Source organism: Hoplias malabaricus, chromosome 8 (assembly GCF_029633855.1).
Source record: "Hoplias malabaricus isolate fHopMal1 chromosome 8, fHopMal1.hap1, whole genome shotgun sequence".
NCBI classification, from domain to species: Eukaryota; Metazoa; Chordata; class Actinopteri; order Characiformes; family Erythrinidae; genus Hoplias; species Hoplias malabaricus.
This window is the reverse complement of record NC_089807.1, coordinates 10550593-10569223: the sequence shown is the minus strand read 5'-3', so window position 1 is coordinate 10569223 and position 18631 is coordinate 10550593. Positions and strand designations below refer to the sequence as shown.

Genomic DNA, 18631 nt, shown 5'->3' with positions numbered 1-18631 from the left:
TGTAAGTTAAATATTACAATGATCAACCATAACTTTATGGCCACCTCCTTGTTTCTACACTCACTGTACATTCTCTCAGCTCAACTGTGGACAAATGGACAATAATCTGTAATTATAAAACTGCAAAGTGGTCCTGAATGGACAGTGAGGTTAGAAACAAGGAAGTGGACATAATGTTATGGTTGATCAGTGTAAATCATTCTAGGGCCTCTGTATGTTTATTTGCTTTTATCTTCATTTAGAATAATCCTTGTACAGGCAGGAACACAATTACTGTTGAAATAAATACTTTAAATTTGTCACAATAAATATGCATAATACTGAATAATGGAGCATTACTAATAGTCACATTAACTGAAGTGAAATGAAGAGTTTGTGGAGATTGGCTAAAGAGAAGTTGTTGTAAAAAGGTATTTAACTATAAACTGTATCTCTGCCTCCTGTGACAGGTTTGGTAGATGAAGCTATTGACACAAAGTCCCTTCTGGATGCTTCAGAAGAGGCCATTAAGAAAGACATTGATAAGTGCCGTGTTGCTATGGCGAACGTCCAGCCCCAGCTGCTGGTTGCCGGTGCCACTAGCATCGCCAGGCGGGCTAACCGTGTGTTGCTGGTGGCTAAGAGGGAGGTGGAGAACTCTGAAGACCCCAAGTTCAGGGAGATGGTGAAAGCAGCCTCAGATGAACTGAGCAAAACCATTTCACCTATGGTTATGGACGCCAAGGCTGTGGCAGGAAACATTCAGGATCCAGGTATATATATTATTAAAAAAAAACATAAAATGCCTTGAGACTGCCAGAACAAAACCTTGTACCTCCATGTTTTTCTTTACATATTCACCATGAATTATATCAGCAGCTGCTCTTTAAATTGTGTAACAATTTTATGAAAATTGGGCCAATGGAAATAGTCTACAGGCGGCACGGTGGCGCAACAGGTAGTGTCGTAGTCACACAGCTCCAGGGGCCTGGAGGTTGTGGGTTCGATTCCCACTCCAGGTGACTGTGAGGAGTTGGTGTTTTCTCCCCGTGTCCGCGTGGGTTTCCTCCGGGTGCTCCGGTTTCCTCACACAGTCCAAAAACACACGTTGGTAGGTGGATTGGCGACTTGAAAGTGTCCGTAGGTGTGAATGTGTGTGTTGCCCTGTGAAGGACTGGCGCCCCCTCCAGGGTGTATTCCCGCCTTGCGCCCAATGATTCCAGGTAGGCTCTGGACCCACCGCGACCCTGAATTGGATAAGCGCTTACAGATAATGAATGAATGAAATAGTCTACAATTACTTGAAATCTCTATACATTATTTTATATAGAAAGTAAAGAATGTTTTCCACAGCTGTTCTGGAGATACAGTGGTGTGTTCAACAGTGACTAAATGTAGGATTTATAGGCTACAATAACAGATGCATGTGCATTAACTGCACTGTAAAAAACTTCACCAGCTTCAACTCATAAACGTGAGTTTAAACGCTGCTTTAACATTTTTAAAGTTAAATCCAATTAGGACGACTATTTATTTTAACTCATGACAAGTCAAGTTTGGCTTTGAATTACTTTCTGCAAGTCGATTTGATTTTAAACTGCTTGTTTCAACTTAACTACATACATTGAAAGCACACATGACTCACTCCAACGTAGGTATTTAATTTAAAAGAAGTATTGACATTATGTATTTAAATTTAATTATTTGTGACACTCTTTATTAGATCTCTCTGATAAAAACAGAGAATAAGAACAAGCTACAGGCAGCACTTGGGCATGGCTTATAAAGAGGCTCAGCTGGAACCTTACCAAAGCTGCAGTGTTTCACTCTGAGGGAGATTGCTCTGACGAAACACAGTTCTCGCTGCAAAGAAAGACCTAATAGGTCCAAACACCAATAAACAACCTAAAAGCATCATATATATTACTCCCACCCTCACAGCACACAACAATGAAAATAAAACCTCAAAAAATTGAAAAAGGCGGGCTCTCTGTGCATGCTGGGAGCTCTACCTGAGCGCACCAAAGCCCCGCCCACAGCCATAACTCACTTTCAAGTTCATTTCACTCCTTCAAATTTCCTCTTCATTGGAGTAATGCTTAACAATTTTTTTAAAGTGTTCTTCTGACACAGACCCCTTCCATATTTCTGGTGTACAGGTCTTCAGAAGAACTTTCTGGACTCAGGCTACAGGATCCTGGCCGCTGTGGGGAAAGTGAGAGAAGCCTTTCAGCCTCAGGAGCCAGATTTCCCTCCACCTCCTCCAGACCTGGATCAACTGCATGTAAGTGCTGTAGCCTTCTTCTTACAGGGATCTGTGTCCAGTTTTCAGCGATCAGTGTGCCATCTTGGTTGAGAATTGGTTAAAGCAGATGAAATGATATGTGGAGTTTGTTTGTTTATATCTATAATAAACTATGCTACGAGCTATAAAATGTTAACAGTATGTTGGGGTGGCACTGTGGCCAAACAGGTAGAGTCACAGTCACACAAGCCATAGGGTTCTGGGTTGCTGGTTCCCTTGCCTCAGGTCACTGTGTGGTGTGTTCTCCCCCTGTCTGTGTGGGTTTCCTCCCACAGTTCAAAAACCCATTTTGGTAGGTGGATTAGTTTTTCCAAAGTGTCCACATGTGTGTGTGATGCTGTGTGTTAGATTGGTGCCCTGTTAAGGGTATGCTCCTGCCTTGGGCCCAATGATTCCTGGTAGGTTCTGGAGCCGCCATGACCCTGAATGTGATGAAACTGTTACAGAAGTTGAATGAATGAATGAATAACAGTGTCTTAATACTGTGTTAGTTTATACACAATTATAACCTTTATATTATAGGTTTAAATAGTATGAAGTGATTAGCCATTTATTGTTTTTAATTCAGTGCAGTTCCATTTATCTGTCTCTAGATTTGAGGCACTGTGTGCATACTTTTTATTATGTATTAATTCTTGATGCTACTCCTTTGTCCTTTGTGTGTGTCAGGTAAATGATGAGCAAGCTCCTCCTAAACCACCACTGCCAGAGGGAGAGGTGCCTCCCCCACGACCTCCTCCCCCTGAGGAGAAGGACGAGGAGTTCCCCGAGCAGAAGGCTGGAGAGATGGTCAGTGAGCCAATGATGGTGGCTGCCAGACAGCTACACGACGAGGCTCGCAAGTGGTCTAGTAAGGTAAGGATCTCTGTTAGACGCAGTGCAGAAACAATGCTTCATTTTAAACCTCATCCCTTGTGTGCTATTATGTCTTAAATATAGTCGTTATACCAGCAGCTGTAAAGCTTAATATGGTTATGCTAAAGTGTCTTTACAAAATAGCTCTTATGAGTAATTATCAGCTCAGTGGTTTAAAGGCCTCAGAAATCAATGTTTATTGTGTCCTCTGGTGCTAACGGCTTGTTTGCATTTTAAATGTCGCTGGTGAGTGGAAAGAGATTTGTGTGAATTGAATTGAGCACTTATGCAATGATGTGCTATTGACTTCTGCCCCCTGTTTCAACAGTGGTTTTAACATGCCCTCATCCACTTAGCCTCACAGACTCCTCAACACCATCTTAAGGGGCATTTCATTACTCTATTAGCCTTAGTAACATTTATTATATGAGACCTCTTTGAGGCAGGAGACCATAAGAACTGAAGTATTATTGGCTTTGGCGATTGTATTGAATTTGGCTGATGCCTTTCTGACTTCAGACTCAAAATAAGGGTCAAAGAAGCTGGTTACTACTTTGCAACACATAAGATTTCAAAACCATAACGTCTGATGGTAAAATACTCCATTCCACGTGATTACTGTTACAGTTTCATCACTTATAGCTTGTTAGTTCACAACAAAGAAGAAGCTCCAGACATACCAATGCTGGAAATCAATGCTGATGAGGGTATGTTTAAAACAGCACAGAAACAGGGCCCTAGAAGAATGGAACTAGAGTTCTCTAGAAATAAATGGAAACCATCGTCTGCAAAAGTTGCTTGCATGCCTTTAATAAATCGATTAATGTCTAACCTTTTGTTCCCTTCCCAAACTCCAGGGATCTTTATTTCTAGCAGTGAGGGAGGGAGGAGTGCCTGATGCCATTTTGTTCTTATTGCTTGCGTCTTCTCTAGTCTGAGGGCACTGATATTAGCGTTAAATACGCTCTGACAGTTCGGCTCATGCACATGAATCTTCAGAGTATAAAACTTTGTTTAGTTGGTGTTTTTCTCTGTGGATTTGTATCTCCTCTACCTTTCCAAGGCCTGTCTCTGCCCTGAATCTTTACCTTCCTTCTGCTGCGGTTTCCAGCTGATGTTTTGTGTTTGCACGTATCCATGTCCATGTCCATGTCCATGTCCTCATGTCCATACCTCATTCATGTGATCATGTGACCCGTACACTGATTCATGGTCAGTGCCCTTTATCCTGAAGACACCAATGGGTGATATTCACTGGGTGCAAATTCAAAGGCAGCAGGTCACCTTACTTACAAGAAGATACAAGGCAAAGTGGAATCCATGGTAGTGGAGAACTGGAGTTGGAGATCAGTGGGAGTGCAGTAGGTTTGCTTCTGGAAATTTTGTAAACATTGAAATGATCAGTTTCTGAATTGATTATATGTTTTTTAGGGATAGTAGTATTTAAATAAGATCATAATTTGACCAAACTGAGATCGTCCTTTGAGATTCTTAAACCACACAATGGTTACACACCTTTTCCCCAAACTCTCGCTGCAGTGAAGAGGTGGGGTATTTAACAAAATAACGTCTTTCTCAGATGAAACGTCACTCGTAACTAATGTCAAATTAATGTGTGTCTGTAAGATTTCATCCTTGTACTGAGTTTGCAGTCAGCACAGTGTTTCATTTCCCCCAAAAAAATGAACCTTGGGAAAAATAACCTGAAACTCTGTGCTTAATATGTTCTCTTTAGATGTGTGTGCATGGAAAGTGATGGGTTTTAGCAACGTACACACACTGGAAATTTATATAATGTTTTCTATTCTCACACAATCTCACAAGTAAAGGTGCTAAAAGGGTTTTGGAAATGCTACAGAAGAATAAATTTTTTGCTCCCTAAAGAACTTTTCAGTGGATGTTTTCTAATAACATTGAACACCATTATTGTTCTATATTATATCAAGAATATTCTTAGGAGAATATGTCATGTCAGAGACCATGTAAGAATCTTGAAGAGTCCGTAGAAATCTAACGTGAAGCTGTGAAATAGTTTTCATACTTACACATTTCAGTGGAATAAATGGAAAGTGGCTCTTCTGTGGCAGCACTGCAAAGATCCTTTTACCTTTATTTTCTGCATCCATTATAAAGGAGAATGGAAAAACTCAGGATTTCCAGGAATGTTTCAATTTTGAATAATATCCAACAGCAATCCTGCTTTATATCCAACAGAACCACATTGCTTCCTCTCCTTCCTTGTCCTAAACCCTGTGTTACCCTTTCCTCTCCTGTAGATCTCCGTCCAGTGCCTCTCGTACTAACTCTCTCCTTCTTTCTCCACGCTGCTTCCCTTCTTTCCCTCCCTCTGCTCCTCCCTCCCCCAGCCCGATGTGACAGACGAGGGTTTTGAGACCGCTGAGGCGGACGTAGATATAGACGAGGAGGACGAGTTCACAGACAACGAGGACGATTACGAGCCAGAGCTGCTCTTAATGCCCTCCAATCAGCCCGTTAACCAGCCCATTCTGGCTGCCGCACAGTCCTTGCACCAGGAAGCTCGCAAGTGGTCCAGTAAGGTACTTCTGCTTCCTGGCCCCCATGGGCGACAGCATCTCTTCTGCATCCAGATGTTACTATTGGAACGCTGAACAACACCGCTGCTGCTGCATCACACTTGGGTCCAGTGTAATTTTTTTGGCTGCTGAGGTTGCCCATGACTGCTGTTGGAATGGCTGCTGAAGTTTGTTGTGCACTTCTTGGACAAACTGAAACTGGCTTCACATGTCCATCCTCTGCTTATTTTCGCTTTATCACAACTTCTGGCCTCTGATTTGAAAGAGGAGCGTTCATTCTGTGTCTGCTGTCAGTCATTCTGCTGTTTTGTCAACCTGTGAAGCCAACGATGACAGTTTCTCACTCACTTTAGGGTTTCACTGTGTTCAGGTTTTGTCACCTGCCTGTTCCTCTCTTTTTTATTTTTGCATTTGCTTTTACTCTAACCAACTAAATTAAACGTATTAGATAAATGTGTTATAACTCGGAACCACAGGACATCGGCATATCTGACACACGAGAAGAAAAAGGAGAACTGGTGCGTCCTCTTCCACCAGGGACTGTAAAAACACTATTATTTCTAATAATTCTATAAATATGCTTACATACTTATGTGTAAAGTTTTGCCAAAAAACATGGAAGGAATATAAGTAAATGATTGATAATGTGAAGTAAATGGTCCTTCAGAATGAGGCTGTCTCTGAAAAGTAGGATGAGCTGACTAAGGACATGCTAAAATTGGCAACATGTGGTGAGGTATGGTGTACAATTACAAAATGTTTACCTTGTCTCTACTAATTATCACACTAAGGCATGACTAAGGCAAGGACTGAATCGCAATGGATGAGTCTGAGATGATTAACACTTTGCTTTTTTCTAACAAATTTTCTGTTACATTTGCTCTACACAACCTAATCAGAATGGTGCTATATCAAAGGAACTGCCTTTGTGGTAATATGTAAATATGATAAACAGTGCAGGTTAAATACTTATGTATATAACAGACTGTGTGTGTAATCAACTATATTTTGACCACATACCACACTTTTTGTAAAAGGAACCCTGTTTGTTTGGGTCTTGTTTTCTCTCAGGGTAATGACATCATTGGAGCAGCTAAGAGAATGGCTTTGCTGATGGCAGAGATGTCCCGTCTGGTGCGTGGAGGCAGTGGAAACAAACGTGCTCTGATCCAGTGTGCCAAAGACATCGCCAAAGCCTCTGATGAGGTCACACGGCTGGCTAAAGAAGTGGCCAAACAGTGCACTGACAAACGGATCCGCACAAACTTGCTGCAGGTTCGATTTCACACATCTCTTTCACTTTGCTACCTGCCACTGACTGACAGTTTGCAAGAACATAACACGTTCTTCAGGTCAGTCACAGTCGGTTAATGCTCTGTCCTTGGACAAGTTAAGAAAAAAAATCTGCAGACCTTTTCAGGACAAACCTGTAGTGAGAACACTGCTGGCAGTAAATCGGTCAGAATTATTACACTATGAAATGGTGGAAAGGTGTTATCCTGACCATCTACAAGCGCATGTAGTTTTTATCTGCCGGCATGTTAATGCTGGCTAAACTAAGCTAAACTTTATTCTTGTTACACTGTTTATTTACTGATAAATAATATTACCCCCAATGTTAAGATAAGCCTTAAACAGATATGTAAACAATGTTAAATCAGTAAAATTCTTCTGTGTTCATTGTACAGCATGCCTCAATATTAATGAAACAGAAAAGTAATGAAACACCCATACAAAAGACAATGATCCAATATTAGACACAAGCTGTGGGGGATGAGGAAACCTATTAGGCAATGGCTTTTACATTTCACAACAGCTTGTGTCTTGAATTAGCATCTTTTACCTGGGTGTACTTGCACAATGTACTGTTTCAAACCTTGTATATGAGAAAAACAAATCCTATTTGGCACTGAGAAAGTGCATTATAGGCCAGACATTTGCAAACAATTTAAGGGCTCACAATATTTAAAATGTGTTGCAGGATGTTAAAACGGTTTAACATAATTGTTAAGCCTATTCTTGCAGGACTGGCATATCCTTTTTTGGCAGGGAAGGGTTTCTGTTATCAAACACCTTCAGCATTGTTTCCTCTGTCCAACCTGTACTTTTTTTTACTCATTGCAGGTGTGTGAGCGTATACCAACCATCAGCACTCAGCTTAAGATCCTGTCCACGGTAAAGGCTACAATGCTGGGACGCACTAACATCAGTGAGGAGGAATCTGAGCAGGTGAGAATGGAGCAGATACTCATTCAAACTGAAACTTGTTACCTTCAGTTAAACTTAACAAAAAAGTCATAGCACTATTAGCTTGACCTTTTTCCAGGAAAAATAAATCTGTGTTTTCATGATATTAGATGACCACCTGCAGTAAACGGCATGAGAGATCTACAGTGACCGATTGAGTCTTGTTACCTTACACACACACACAACCAGAATTACTGTAAAACCTGGCTTGATGCATCAATAGTGAAGATTATACTCCCAATATGTCATCTCCCAATCTTGTGTAAATTATTGTCACAAAACCCAAATCCACATATAAATAATTATTGTTTTTGTAAGTTATAAGTTAGATTGGTTTACTAATCAAAACCCTAAAAATGCGCATGAGTGAGCCTGATAGCTTCACCATAATGAACATCTAATGTTACGTCCATATAAAATTCACAATGAGCTATTTTTAGCTTTAGCGTTTCCAATGAGCATTGGGATATGGGCTCACACTACTGCAAAAAAAAAAAAAGAAGAAATACACAGTGAGTGTGTGTACTGTTTCAGGTTAGATTTGTTACAGGAACAGATCCATTATTTATTCTTCAATATCCAGTCAAGCAGTTCCTGTGTATGTTCACCACATACTGACACCTAGCATTAAACCACAGAGATTACTTTAATAAAAAACTTGATCATGTGTTATGTTTTTTCATTCCATAAAGGCTACTGAGATGTTGGTCCATAATGCACAGAATCTCATGCAGTCTGTGAAAGAGACAGTGAGAGAAGCAGAGGCAGCATCCATCAAGATCCGCACAGACGCAGGGTTCACTCTCCGCTGGGTCCGAAAGACCCCCTGGTACCAGTAAAGTGAGGACTAAATCCTCCTGTAATGTTCTTGTGCTGCCTTTTCCAACAATGAAATCTGATGGACTGAGAGGGTGATGTATAGAACGAAAGGACACAATATGAACATTACATTTATGGACACTGATGATAAATGACTTATTGTTACTTTATATATATCATGAAATGAACCGTCACTGATTACTTAGTCCAGGAACTGTTGTTATTTGTTCTGAAGGTTTACTCTTGGTCCCTTTATCTCTCACCACTGTGTTTAAAAGCAGGATTACACAGGATGAAAATCTTGGGCTATATATTTTTGGTATGTTGGGTTTCCAGAATTTTTCCAAATTCCAGGTATATTTTTTTGCATGAAGAGGTTTTTTTTTTCTATTTTATATTGAAGAACTGTGGCTCAAACTCTTTGATGCCTCTCTCAAAGAATCTTAAGAGTTCATGAAGTTTACTCTTTAGTTTTGAGAAAGAAATTTTTCGTATTGAAAATGTATATATTTATATTTCTAAATGCTGTCTTCGCCTGATTATCGTAGTCAGTCTTTGGTTGACACAAGTGCAAATGGAGAGAATTTCTAGCTTTACTTACACACTTCAGCTGATTGTATTAGATTGTATCTCACCTTTTTGTGCACTATTGTTAGGGTTTTATTTACAGGAGAATGGTTTAGGACATATTTTGCAGCTCGGTTTTTATTTGAGGCCTCATATATTAATGCCAAAGATTTTGTTAGTTACAGTTATAAGAACATAACACTTTAATACATTTGAACTTACTAAATTATAAAAGCTATGATTATTTCTTAAAACTGTAACCACTCTAAAAACTCAACACTGATTTTTTTTTATGCGTGTGTGTGTTTGTGCTGACCATTCTAAAATAACGAAAATGTGTTTTATTAAGGTGAGTGTATTACAAGTCTATAAAGCACAATCATGCAACAGTTGAACTATTTTCCTAGGTAACCGGCAGAGAAACATCAAAGCCAATCTTTTTCGCAGAACTGAAATAATTGCTAGCTATACTTTTTCTGACTCTGTGTGGTTGCATTTTTTTTTCTTAGCTGCAAAGCAACTCATAAACCTGTCTTAGGGCTCATTCACTCACATTTAGCAAGCTGAGTATTCTCCACAAGGAGGTGCTCTTAGCGCTCACACCTTTGTTGCTTCATAAGAGCAATGCTTCATGTAATTGACTGTATCTTTGTTTAAACTTTAAGAAACCTTTCCCATTTAAATAATGGGAAAAGCTAACAGTCCTTTATTAACTTCATTTAACAAAAAAATTGTTTCAAATTTAATGCAAATACTAAACCATTACTAGAAGTGAAAGCTGATAGCTGTCTTTGAACTGGGAAAATGCATTTCTCTAGTAGTAACTTGGAGATAAGTTTTTGCTTCCAAACTGTAATGAGCCTTGTAATACAATTGAAATCTAGTCTTATTTAATGCCACTTTAATGAATATGGCTCAAAGAGGACTGATTTATGGTTTGTTCTGAAAAAATATGGGTAATTTATACAAGACTCATGTGGTTTGTTCAAATTTGAATTTTCCAGTGATAAAATATTGAATCCTAACAATATATACACATTACAAATATAGACAAGAATGAGTCACATTTTGGTTCCAATGTAACAGAGTTGACTGTTAGGGGGAAGGAGAAGAAAAGGACTAACACATTGGTAGCCAGACCAAAGGTCTGTAATATTATCACCTTAGCCAGTGACTTTTTAACAAGTTCGTCATTATTTTGGACACAACTAAACATTAACCAGAAGATGCACTGCCTAGTTATTAGCCCCATTTCTACAATAACGGTCTCCATTTAGAGAAAGATTAGTCCCTTACGTAGTGCCTCAATGTGAGTGTTTACAAGGCTGAATTTTGTAGGTTTGTAACAGCATGTTTCAGGTTCAGAGCTATACGATGTATGAATGTACATATGACACTACTGCTGATTTGGTTTTACGGTGTCCCTTACATCTGCTGTGCCTCAGATTAATAAAGCTATTCTTGACTGAATGCCTTATTCTATTAACTGTAATAATGTGCATCCCATGGCCAATATAAAAAGTTTTAATTTGTGTTACCTAGTAATGAACAACAGACATTAGAACATTTAATTTTCACTTTTCACTGGGCTGGCTTCACATACTCACACTGATTATGTTTAAACTGTTTTGAGACTGTTCCTTATTTGGTTTTGATAAAATGTACCATAATTAATTATCAAATATTTTAACAAGTTGTCAAATACTGTATGTCTGTATTGCATAGCTAAAACACAAAAACAATGGTAACAAAAAAAAGCATGGACACAGCATCAATTTCACAAAATATTTATAAATGTGAAAGCATTAGGTTAATACACATTTTGAACTGCAATTAAGGTATTTGCTTAAGTTGCATATTTCTATATCATACAAAATAAGATTGTGTCCCTTATGAGTGTGCAAAAACTCTGCAGAACGTGACCAAGACACCTGCCATGTCGTTGCAAGACTATTTAATATTGAAGAACTATTTTAGCACCTTTGTATGTTTTGGTTGGAAATGTTTTATGATTATGTGGTGTAACTTAGCAGTTTCTTGACATCACATTCTAAACAAGAGCACATTTCTGAATGAATCCAATAACCCACCTGCCTTCTCCAAGTGCCTTCCTGTCATTTTTCTCCACACCAATAATTCCAATGAAAGCTGATTGTATCTGCTGCTGGTTTGTGAGCAGTGGCATGCTTGAATAACTGCCCAGGCAGAGGCAACTAAATACAGCATTTGGCATAGCTGTGCTTTTAAACAAAGGCCATTTATTTCTTCCTCTTTAAAAGGCCACTTAAATGTTGTGCATTGTGATTAAGTACTTAAATACAAACTTGGCAAAGGCTTGTCTTCATATGTGCATAAAAAAACTGAAAGTAATTCCATATAATCTAGTATCAGTCCACACACATCAGACAGTTGGAAAAAGAGACATGAGGTGAAAAAGTCTTCCCGTAGTTCTGACTATTTTCATTGCTTCATTCAGATATTAAAGTGAAAAAAGCTGGCAAAACAAAACCTTTTGACGTTTCCCTTATGTTAAAAAAAAGACAGCATACAATAATTAATTCTATTACAAACATCAATGATTACCCTCTGTAAATGGTTAGTGAAAACAAAGAAATATTCTTTGTCAAGTAAAGAACAGTGTAATGGCCTTCATGTCTTACCAAATCCCCATTTTTTCACATGGCAAACTTAATAAATGGCAGCATGGATCATTTCTTAATAGATTTTTTTGTAAAATATAAGTTATCAAATAAATTGGCACCGTCAATAAAGTTAGGCAACCTCAAGTTCTAACCTGGAACTTCCCTGCTTTGGTTACATATTTTACACCTTTGAATGGCTTGTACTTCTCCCCATACATGTCCAGTCGATTCACTTTCAGTCCTGTAAGGCACAGAGCAGAAGTAACATTGTAAGCACGTGTTTCCAGCTCCCATTTCAAAACTGAAAATAAAAACTTCCCTTTACTTTCTTTGAAGATTTCATAATGAAAAACCAATGGACGTCATTCAGTGATGATTTTTGAAGATGATCAGTTTGTGTTTTTTCTTCTCCTCTACAGTTAGTTATAAATTACCATACTAGACACAAGGGTTTGTTATAGTGATAATGAATTGCTAAGTTTAACCATGAATAAATTATCCATATCAGTTTGACTATGGCCTTGTTTTCAGCAGATAACCGCTACACATGAGCCAGTGTGTTTCACTTACCTGAAATTGCCAACTGCTGGATTTTGAGGTCGATGTTTAGACTTGGATTTTCCTCTGGTTTGGGAGCTCCAGACTGCAGACTCAGACTTCCTTTTAAATTTGGGAGTTTTTGTTGAGTTAGTTTTCCAATGTCCCATACCAAAATCTGCAGCACAAAACCGAGTCACACAACTTATATTGCTTCAACTGTGTTTGGTAAATCTTTTAAAAAAGTGTAATAACCTCTCTCATTCCTGCTTAAGCAACAAACCTATCCTTAAGCAAGCTTAAAAAAGGCACCTGGAAAGTGTATTCAAAGTGCATTAAGAACTTATGAAAGCAGATCACTGCATTTCCATCTGTGTTATCTCTTCTGTAGAGCACTGCACTAAAAACTGTGCTAAGCTTTACCTTGGTGACTGGGTCATATGTGTAGGTGCCCTGAGTTGCTGTGAGATTGGCACTGAGGACCACTTTAGGCATGTGTATCGTGACTATCACATTCTCCACAGTCTTGCCCATGGTTTGCTTTGGACCCACTGTGATATCTAGTCTTCCTGAGGATCCAGAATCAAAGAAATTGATATTCTGCTTGACGTACACTGGGATAGCTACCAAACTATGAAGCAGAACACATAAAATGATATGAAAGGTTAATTATGATCATCGTGCATTTTTATGTTTTCATTTACCTTGAACTTTCATGTCAAATCTTTTAAGAAGATGCCTTACTTTTGTGCATTCACATGATAAGACATAAGTCGGAAGTTTCCATCTGGGGGGATAAAGGAGAGAACCTTCTCAGACTCCCACCGCTTGAAACGTACACATGGATGAAAACTTACATCGTCCAGAAGTCTAGGATTCTACAGCAGAAAATAAAAATAAAAATATAGGCATTCTGTTGCTCAGACCTTAATATACCAGCATGGTCACTGACTGGTGACAGTACAGGGCAGCGTTAAAAAAACAGTACTAACCATAAATGAGAGTGTGAGATCAGGCATTCCTGTAAGTTTTACACAAGCGTCAACCACGCCCTGGATTTCTGCAAACACTGTTGTGCCTGAAAATGATGAATGTTCCAAATAAACACTCTGAACTCTGAACTTGTGAAATGAGATGTAGAAAGAAAAGAAATACAAAATGAAGGACCTTCAATATCCAAACTAATCCTTGAACACGAAATATTACATAAGTGAATTAGGAAAAACATATACCAGACTTATCCAGGATGGCATCAATCTCCTCCACCACATCAAAATATGCCTCATTGTTAGTGTATTTTACACCGACCCTCCTCCACGGGACAGAGGATAGTTGTCCAGTTGGCAGAGTCTCTCCAAGATTACTGCTGCCTGAGAGTATGACAGTTGAGTTAAAATACTCAGAAATATTCTTTTATTCTTATAAATCATTGTTTGGCATACCAGAGCAATTTTCTTTAGGACAATCCTTAAACTCAAGACAGGTTACAACAGTCAAGCATTTACTGAATTTTGAATATTGATCAGAAAACGAGGAAGTCCGCCAACAGTCTGTACTCTCCAAACAAGTGGCTTTATTAAGGCAGATTTATGCCTGTGCATTGAATCAGTGCATTTCAGTGCTGTAGTATGTGTGAGTGGCCTACAGTTTTGGGAACGTTTAGAATTGTTCTTTGGTGCATTTGTGTCACTCTGTAATCACAGCATTTCTTCTCCCTGCCTGGGCCCTGGTTTTCAGAGCAAGTTATTTGGAGGCAACTGTTTTTCTCTTTGAAGTTCTTTTACCTCGTCATACATTGTGACTTCTAACCTGACGTTTATGTAAATCCTGTTCCCTATATTTGCTGCCATCTAGCAAACTTTGTAGTGTGGTGAAGAGAAACCATACATATGTTGATATTTCTGGACTCTCTGTTATCTCTCCTCAACTCAATACATGTTTGTCCAACAGCAGACCAATCACAACTGATGCTGCTACTTGTGTTGCAATGATATGACAGTAGAAAGATGTGCGCATCAGGTTAGAGTAACTCCGGCACAGAAGCATAAACTAGTCTTTAGTGATAAAGATTCTCAGCTTTCTAAAACTTACTATAACAGGAGAGCAGCTTTACTGCTGTTATTAGTGAAGGTGTTATTCTGTGCTCGAGCCTCTGCCAGAGTAGTCTTACATATGAGAGAAGACATTCTCGTGTTTTCGGAGTCAGTAGCTGTCTGAAATCCTTTTTTACATGATCAAAAGACAAACTTGAAAATGTATGGCAAAAGCTGACAAATGAATATCGTTCACTGCAGCAAGTGCAGTGACAAGCAGAATGAGGTCAATGTTATTTTTCTAAGAATAGAAACTAAACTGACTCAAAGGAAGAAGATAAAAGGCTAAGCATCAGCTAGAAGCAAAAATATATGTATTTATTTATTTATTTATTTAAGGATTACTATGCACTCACCCCTACCTGTGATAGTGTTGACCATGGAGCGCAGAATTGTGGGAGGTTTAATGAGCTCTTTCAGGATGTTGGATTCTGTGGCAAGGGGGAAGCCATTATCAAGCATTTCCTCCAGGAGCTCATACACTATTACTACATTGTCCTTAATGGCAGCTTCAGAGCATTCACCAAAATAATCCTGCAATAAATAAATACAGCAACAGTTTAGCAAAGTTAATGATAGAGTTGTACTGTATATTAACATTCTGTAATATGTTACTTTTGAGATTTAAAGGCTCAAAAATGTTCATGGTATTACCTGAAACATCTCAGCAACACGATGAAGAAATTCAATGACAAAAAGTGGAGGAACTTCGGTCTGGATTACAGATACAAAGAAGATCTTCTCCCGGAAGATATTGATAAGATAATGATGAGGAGTGCGGATGACGGGAGGCACATTGTCAGGTTCCCCTGCCTTCTCCTGAGCTTCAAAAAAGTAATCGCACACAGAGCGACTTATGACACTCTTCCAGTGCTTTTCCAGAAAAATGTCGCCAGCATAGTTGATCAGGAACAAACTGTGAATCATGCTGAGTGCTGTAAAAACAAAGTATGTGGTCAGATTGATGAAAGTATATTCCATACAACATTTCATATCAAGGATATTGTAGATGGCTGAACTCTGATTAATACTCTTGATATAAAATAAAATTTTACACAGCAATATTCCACACTCATTGTTCATTTTATCAGCTCCACTGACCATACAGGAGCACTCTGTAGCATTACTACTACTGACTATAGTTAATATATTGCTCTGCATTTCTACGATTGGGAATGATTTGTTTGGGGGATCATTCTCAGTGCTGCAGTGATAATGACGGATTACTTCGTTGCGCTGATTCAGCTGGATCAGATACAGCAGTGCTGCAGGAGTTTTTAAACACCGTGTCCACTAACAAACACCTACCTTGTTGGTTCAGAGTCAGAGACAGTGGCTAATCTGTTTCTGCAAAGTTTGTGTTGGATGTCCAACAATCCATCAGTGGACACTGGACACTTTAGCAGGATATTTTTGGTTGGTTGCAGTTTAGTGCAGCACAGAAACTGAGGTGTTTAAAAATTCCAGCAGCACTGCTGTGTCTGATCCACTCATACCAGCACCACTATGTCAGTATCAATGAAGTGCTGAGAATGATCTACTACCCAAAGCATACCTGCTCTTTGGTGGCCCTGCCTATTGAAGAACAGCATGAAAAGGGCAGAGAAAGTACACAGGGCAACAAAGAGAGGACAGTCTACTGGTATTTCAACTAAATAAATGCCCATATATGAGCTGTGGAGCTATAACTAATAATAAATATTGATAATAAATGTGGCTTTTTGGGCAAGGAAATGTATAAATGTAAGTAAATAAGATTTACATATTTAAACTGTTTTATAAAAAAAAATACTATTGTAACTGAGGTGGTTTTATTGGTAAACCCATGCCTTATAATAAATGCTGGGAAAGTTAAATAAATAAATAGCGGCAAACAAAACAAACAATTAATCAAACTTCAACAGCTTAAAGAGGACCCCCAGTGAAGTCGCCCCCCCCCCTCATAGCAGTGAAACAGACTGTCACAGATAAAGCAGTATTTGGTCAGTACTGCTTTGACCAGCAGCTGTTAATGAAGAGCTCGTGACGCTGCAGACGTGAGAAGTTGAGAGAGTCTGCCAGCTAACGTTAGCCAACACCTGCAATTAATATTTACTCATTTCTGCCTCGGGTATTAAATTAAAAGTTCCAGCAAAGATGTATAGTAAACGATAATAAACCGAGGTTAACGTATCTGTGTGTTGTTGTGTGATGTAAACGTTGGTTAAAGTCTAAATTACCCGGCTGCACTATTCCCGCAGCCCACGCCTGAACTCAAAGTTGTAGCTGTTTAACACTCTGTTTCTCGGTGGCTGGAGCAAATAAGGTGCTTTAAAAAAGGTCAAAGACACAAGAGAAGGACTTATATAAGGAATAACAGCCCGCACATTAATTAAAACTACCTTTTCGAGTCTCCTTGCTGACGAGTCGCTGTAGAAACTCCTCGGTGGCAATATGGCAGCTCTCGGAAGCTCGATAAACTACAAACGCGCCTTGGACACGTAACCTAGCAAACAAAACGAGGAATAACCCAACACGGAAAACGTCCGAGCTAATGCGGATTTAAGAAATGAAAATACAGACTTGGCGGTTGGAAATGGCGCTAGCGAACACCTACTTTACTTTGGGAGCTATTTATGCTCCGGCAATAAGTGCAGACAGCTCTGCTCTTCCCCGGTGCCGTGCATTTGATTCGATGCAGTTTGTTGTTATCTCTCATTCACCGCGGTGAGAGCGAGGAGGGCGTTTGAGTTACAGAGAGCATTCACAGCTGAAGCATGGCCACAGGAGAGCCCAAAGCCAAGAAAATCAAGCTCGACAAACACGAGGAGAAGACCCTCAGGTGAGATAACCACCGACCACACTCCGGCTGCTGTACGAATCTCTGAGCTCGGCTTCTCAGTCCAAGTTTCCGTTCCACCTTAAATGGGGACGCGCCAGAACCCGGCGTTTAAGGTGGAAGAGAACATTTGAATGAGAAGCGAACTTCAGCCGTTTACTGCGTTGTTTACTGTGTTTTTTTTCTTCTTGTAGACAATGTCAGCTCTGATAAATTACATTTCACGTGTTTGGGATTTGTGTGTAGTGCTCTTAACAGCCCGTATTGATAAAACCCCTCAGGCAACGTCTCACTCGTTGATTATCTTCCACATTGGAACTGTGTTCTGCTTAAAGAGCAGCACTGTCTCTCTGCTGTGCTGAGCTTATTATGGGAAACAGTTGCAGTGCTTTAGTTCATTAAGGCAAGTATGAGGTCGAGGCTGGCCGTGGGAAATCACAGCGGCGCTGTAGTTATAGTTCAGTTAGCTATTGTTAGCGTTATAGCAAGCTAAGGGACACCCCGGTAGTAATGCACGACCCCCACTCCCTGAGTAAAACCTCCAGATTACATCTAATCTAAACGCCTCTTTCTGCTTTGTTGGCAAATCTCTGCTTGTAACGATAAGCGGTAGCGGTGACTGGGCGTTTTCCCGCTTACACGTGAGGTCGGTGACCACGCGGGGTGTTAAGTCCAGATGTGCGCGCGCGCCCGTGGAAATGCCGCTCCACGTGGCTTTTGTTATGTTGTTAAATTAACCATCCACGTCGCCCCCGAGCACACCTGCCTTACCGAGAAATCAGGGCTGCGCGCACACACACACACACGTTTGTTGAATGGTGGGGACTTTGCATAGACTTCCATTCATTCCTTTGAGACTTATCCGTAACCCAGTAAACAAGGAACGTCCTTGGACGTTCAAAATAGGTCTAAAAGTAGTCTGTCCGGCAAGGACATATTTTAAACGTCAATGAACGTCCAAAATCCATCTTAATAAGTTAAGTGGTGACCAATTGATAACGTCAGTGGACGTCCAAAACGCGTTTTATACAAGTAATTTATTTCGGGACCAATTAATAACGTCAATGGACGTCCAAAATACGTCTAATAGTCGTCTTTTCAATGTCTGTGTTTGGACGTCTTTTCAACATTCATTTTCAACCTTAAGAGAACGTTGATTAGACGGCAGTCATTACGTTATTTCAACGTTGAATCAACGGCTAATTGTTTACTGG

The 18631-nt window shown here is 39.5% G+C and overlaps 3 protein-coding genes across 5 annotated transcripts in view; 2 read left to right on the top strand and 1 right to left on the bottom strand.

The window, feature by feature from the left end:
• The window catches only part of vcla (vinculin a), a 58875-nt gene extending 47868 nt beyond the window's left edge, over positions 1–11007 (top strand). Inside the window, exons 16-21 of the mRNA XM_066678183.1 lie at positions 450–752; positions 2139–2263; positions 2954–3139; positions 6766–6969; positions 7819–7923; positions 8634–11007. Of these exons, the coding sequence (XP_066534280.1) occupies positions 450–752; positions 2139–2263; positions 2954–3139; positions 6766–6969; positions 7819–7923; positions 8634–8780 (1070 nt within the window). The 3' untranslated portion in view covers positions 8781–11007. The remainder of the gene's footprint in view (positions 1–449; positions 753–2138; positions 2264–2953; positions 3140–6765; positions 6970–7818; positions 7924–8633) is intronic.
• Positions 11008–11095: 88 nt separating this feature from the next.
• On the bottom strand, positions 11096–17331 carry ap3m1 (adaptor related protein complex 3 subunit mu 1). Of its 3 annotated transcripts, XM_066678185.1 has the most exons (10): positions 17196–17331; positions 16981–17084; positions 15254–15534; positions 14956–15133; positions 13739–13876; positions 13499–13584; positions 13251–13384; positions 12930–13137; positions 12540–12684; positions 11096–12210 (listed from the first exon to the last, which is right to left on the bottom strand). In XM_066678185.1, exons 3-10 carry the CDS (start codon positions 15524–15526, stop codon positions 12110–12112), a joined length of 1263 nt encoding a protein of 420 aa, XP_066534282.1. In that variant the 5' UTR covers positions 15527–15534; positions 16981–17084; positions 17196–17331; the 3' UTR covers positions 11096–12109. The 3 variants fall into 3 exon arrangements, with proteins under 3 accessions (XP_066534282.1, XP_066534281.1, XP_066534283.1); XM_066678184.1 differs by lacking the exon at positions 17196–17331 and having other exon boundaries at positions 16981–17114; XM_066678186.1 differs by lacking the exon at positions 17196–17331 and having other exon boundaries at positions 11097–12210; positions 14962–15133; positions 16981–17114.
• Positions 17283–18631, top strand: part of adka (adenosine kinase a) — a 160264-nt gene continuing 158915 nt past the window's right edge. The window contains exon 1 of the mRNA XM_066678187.1: positions 17283–17420. Coding sequence (XP_066534284.1) covers positions 17356–17420 — 65 coding nt within the window. The 5' untranslated portion in view covers positions 17283–17355. The remainder of the gene's footprint in view (positions 17421–18631) is intronic.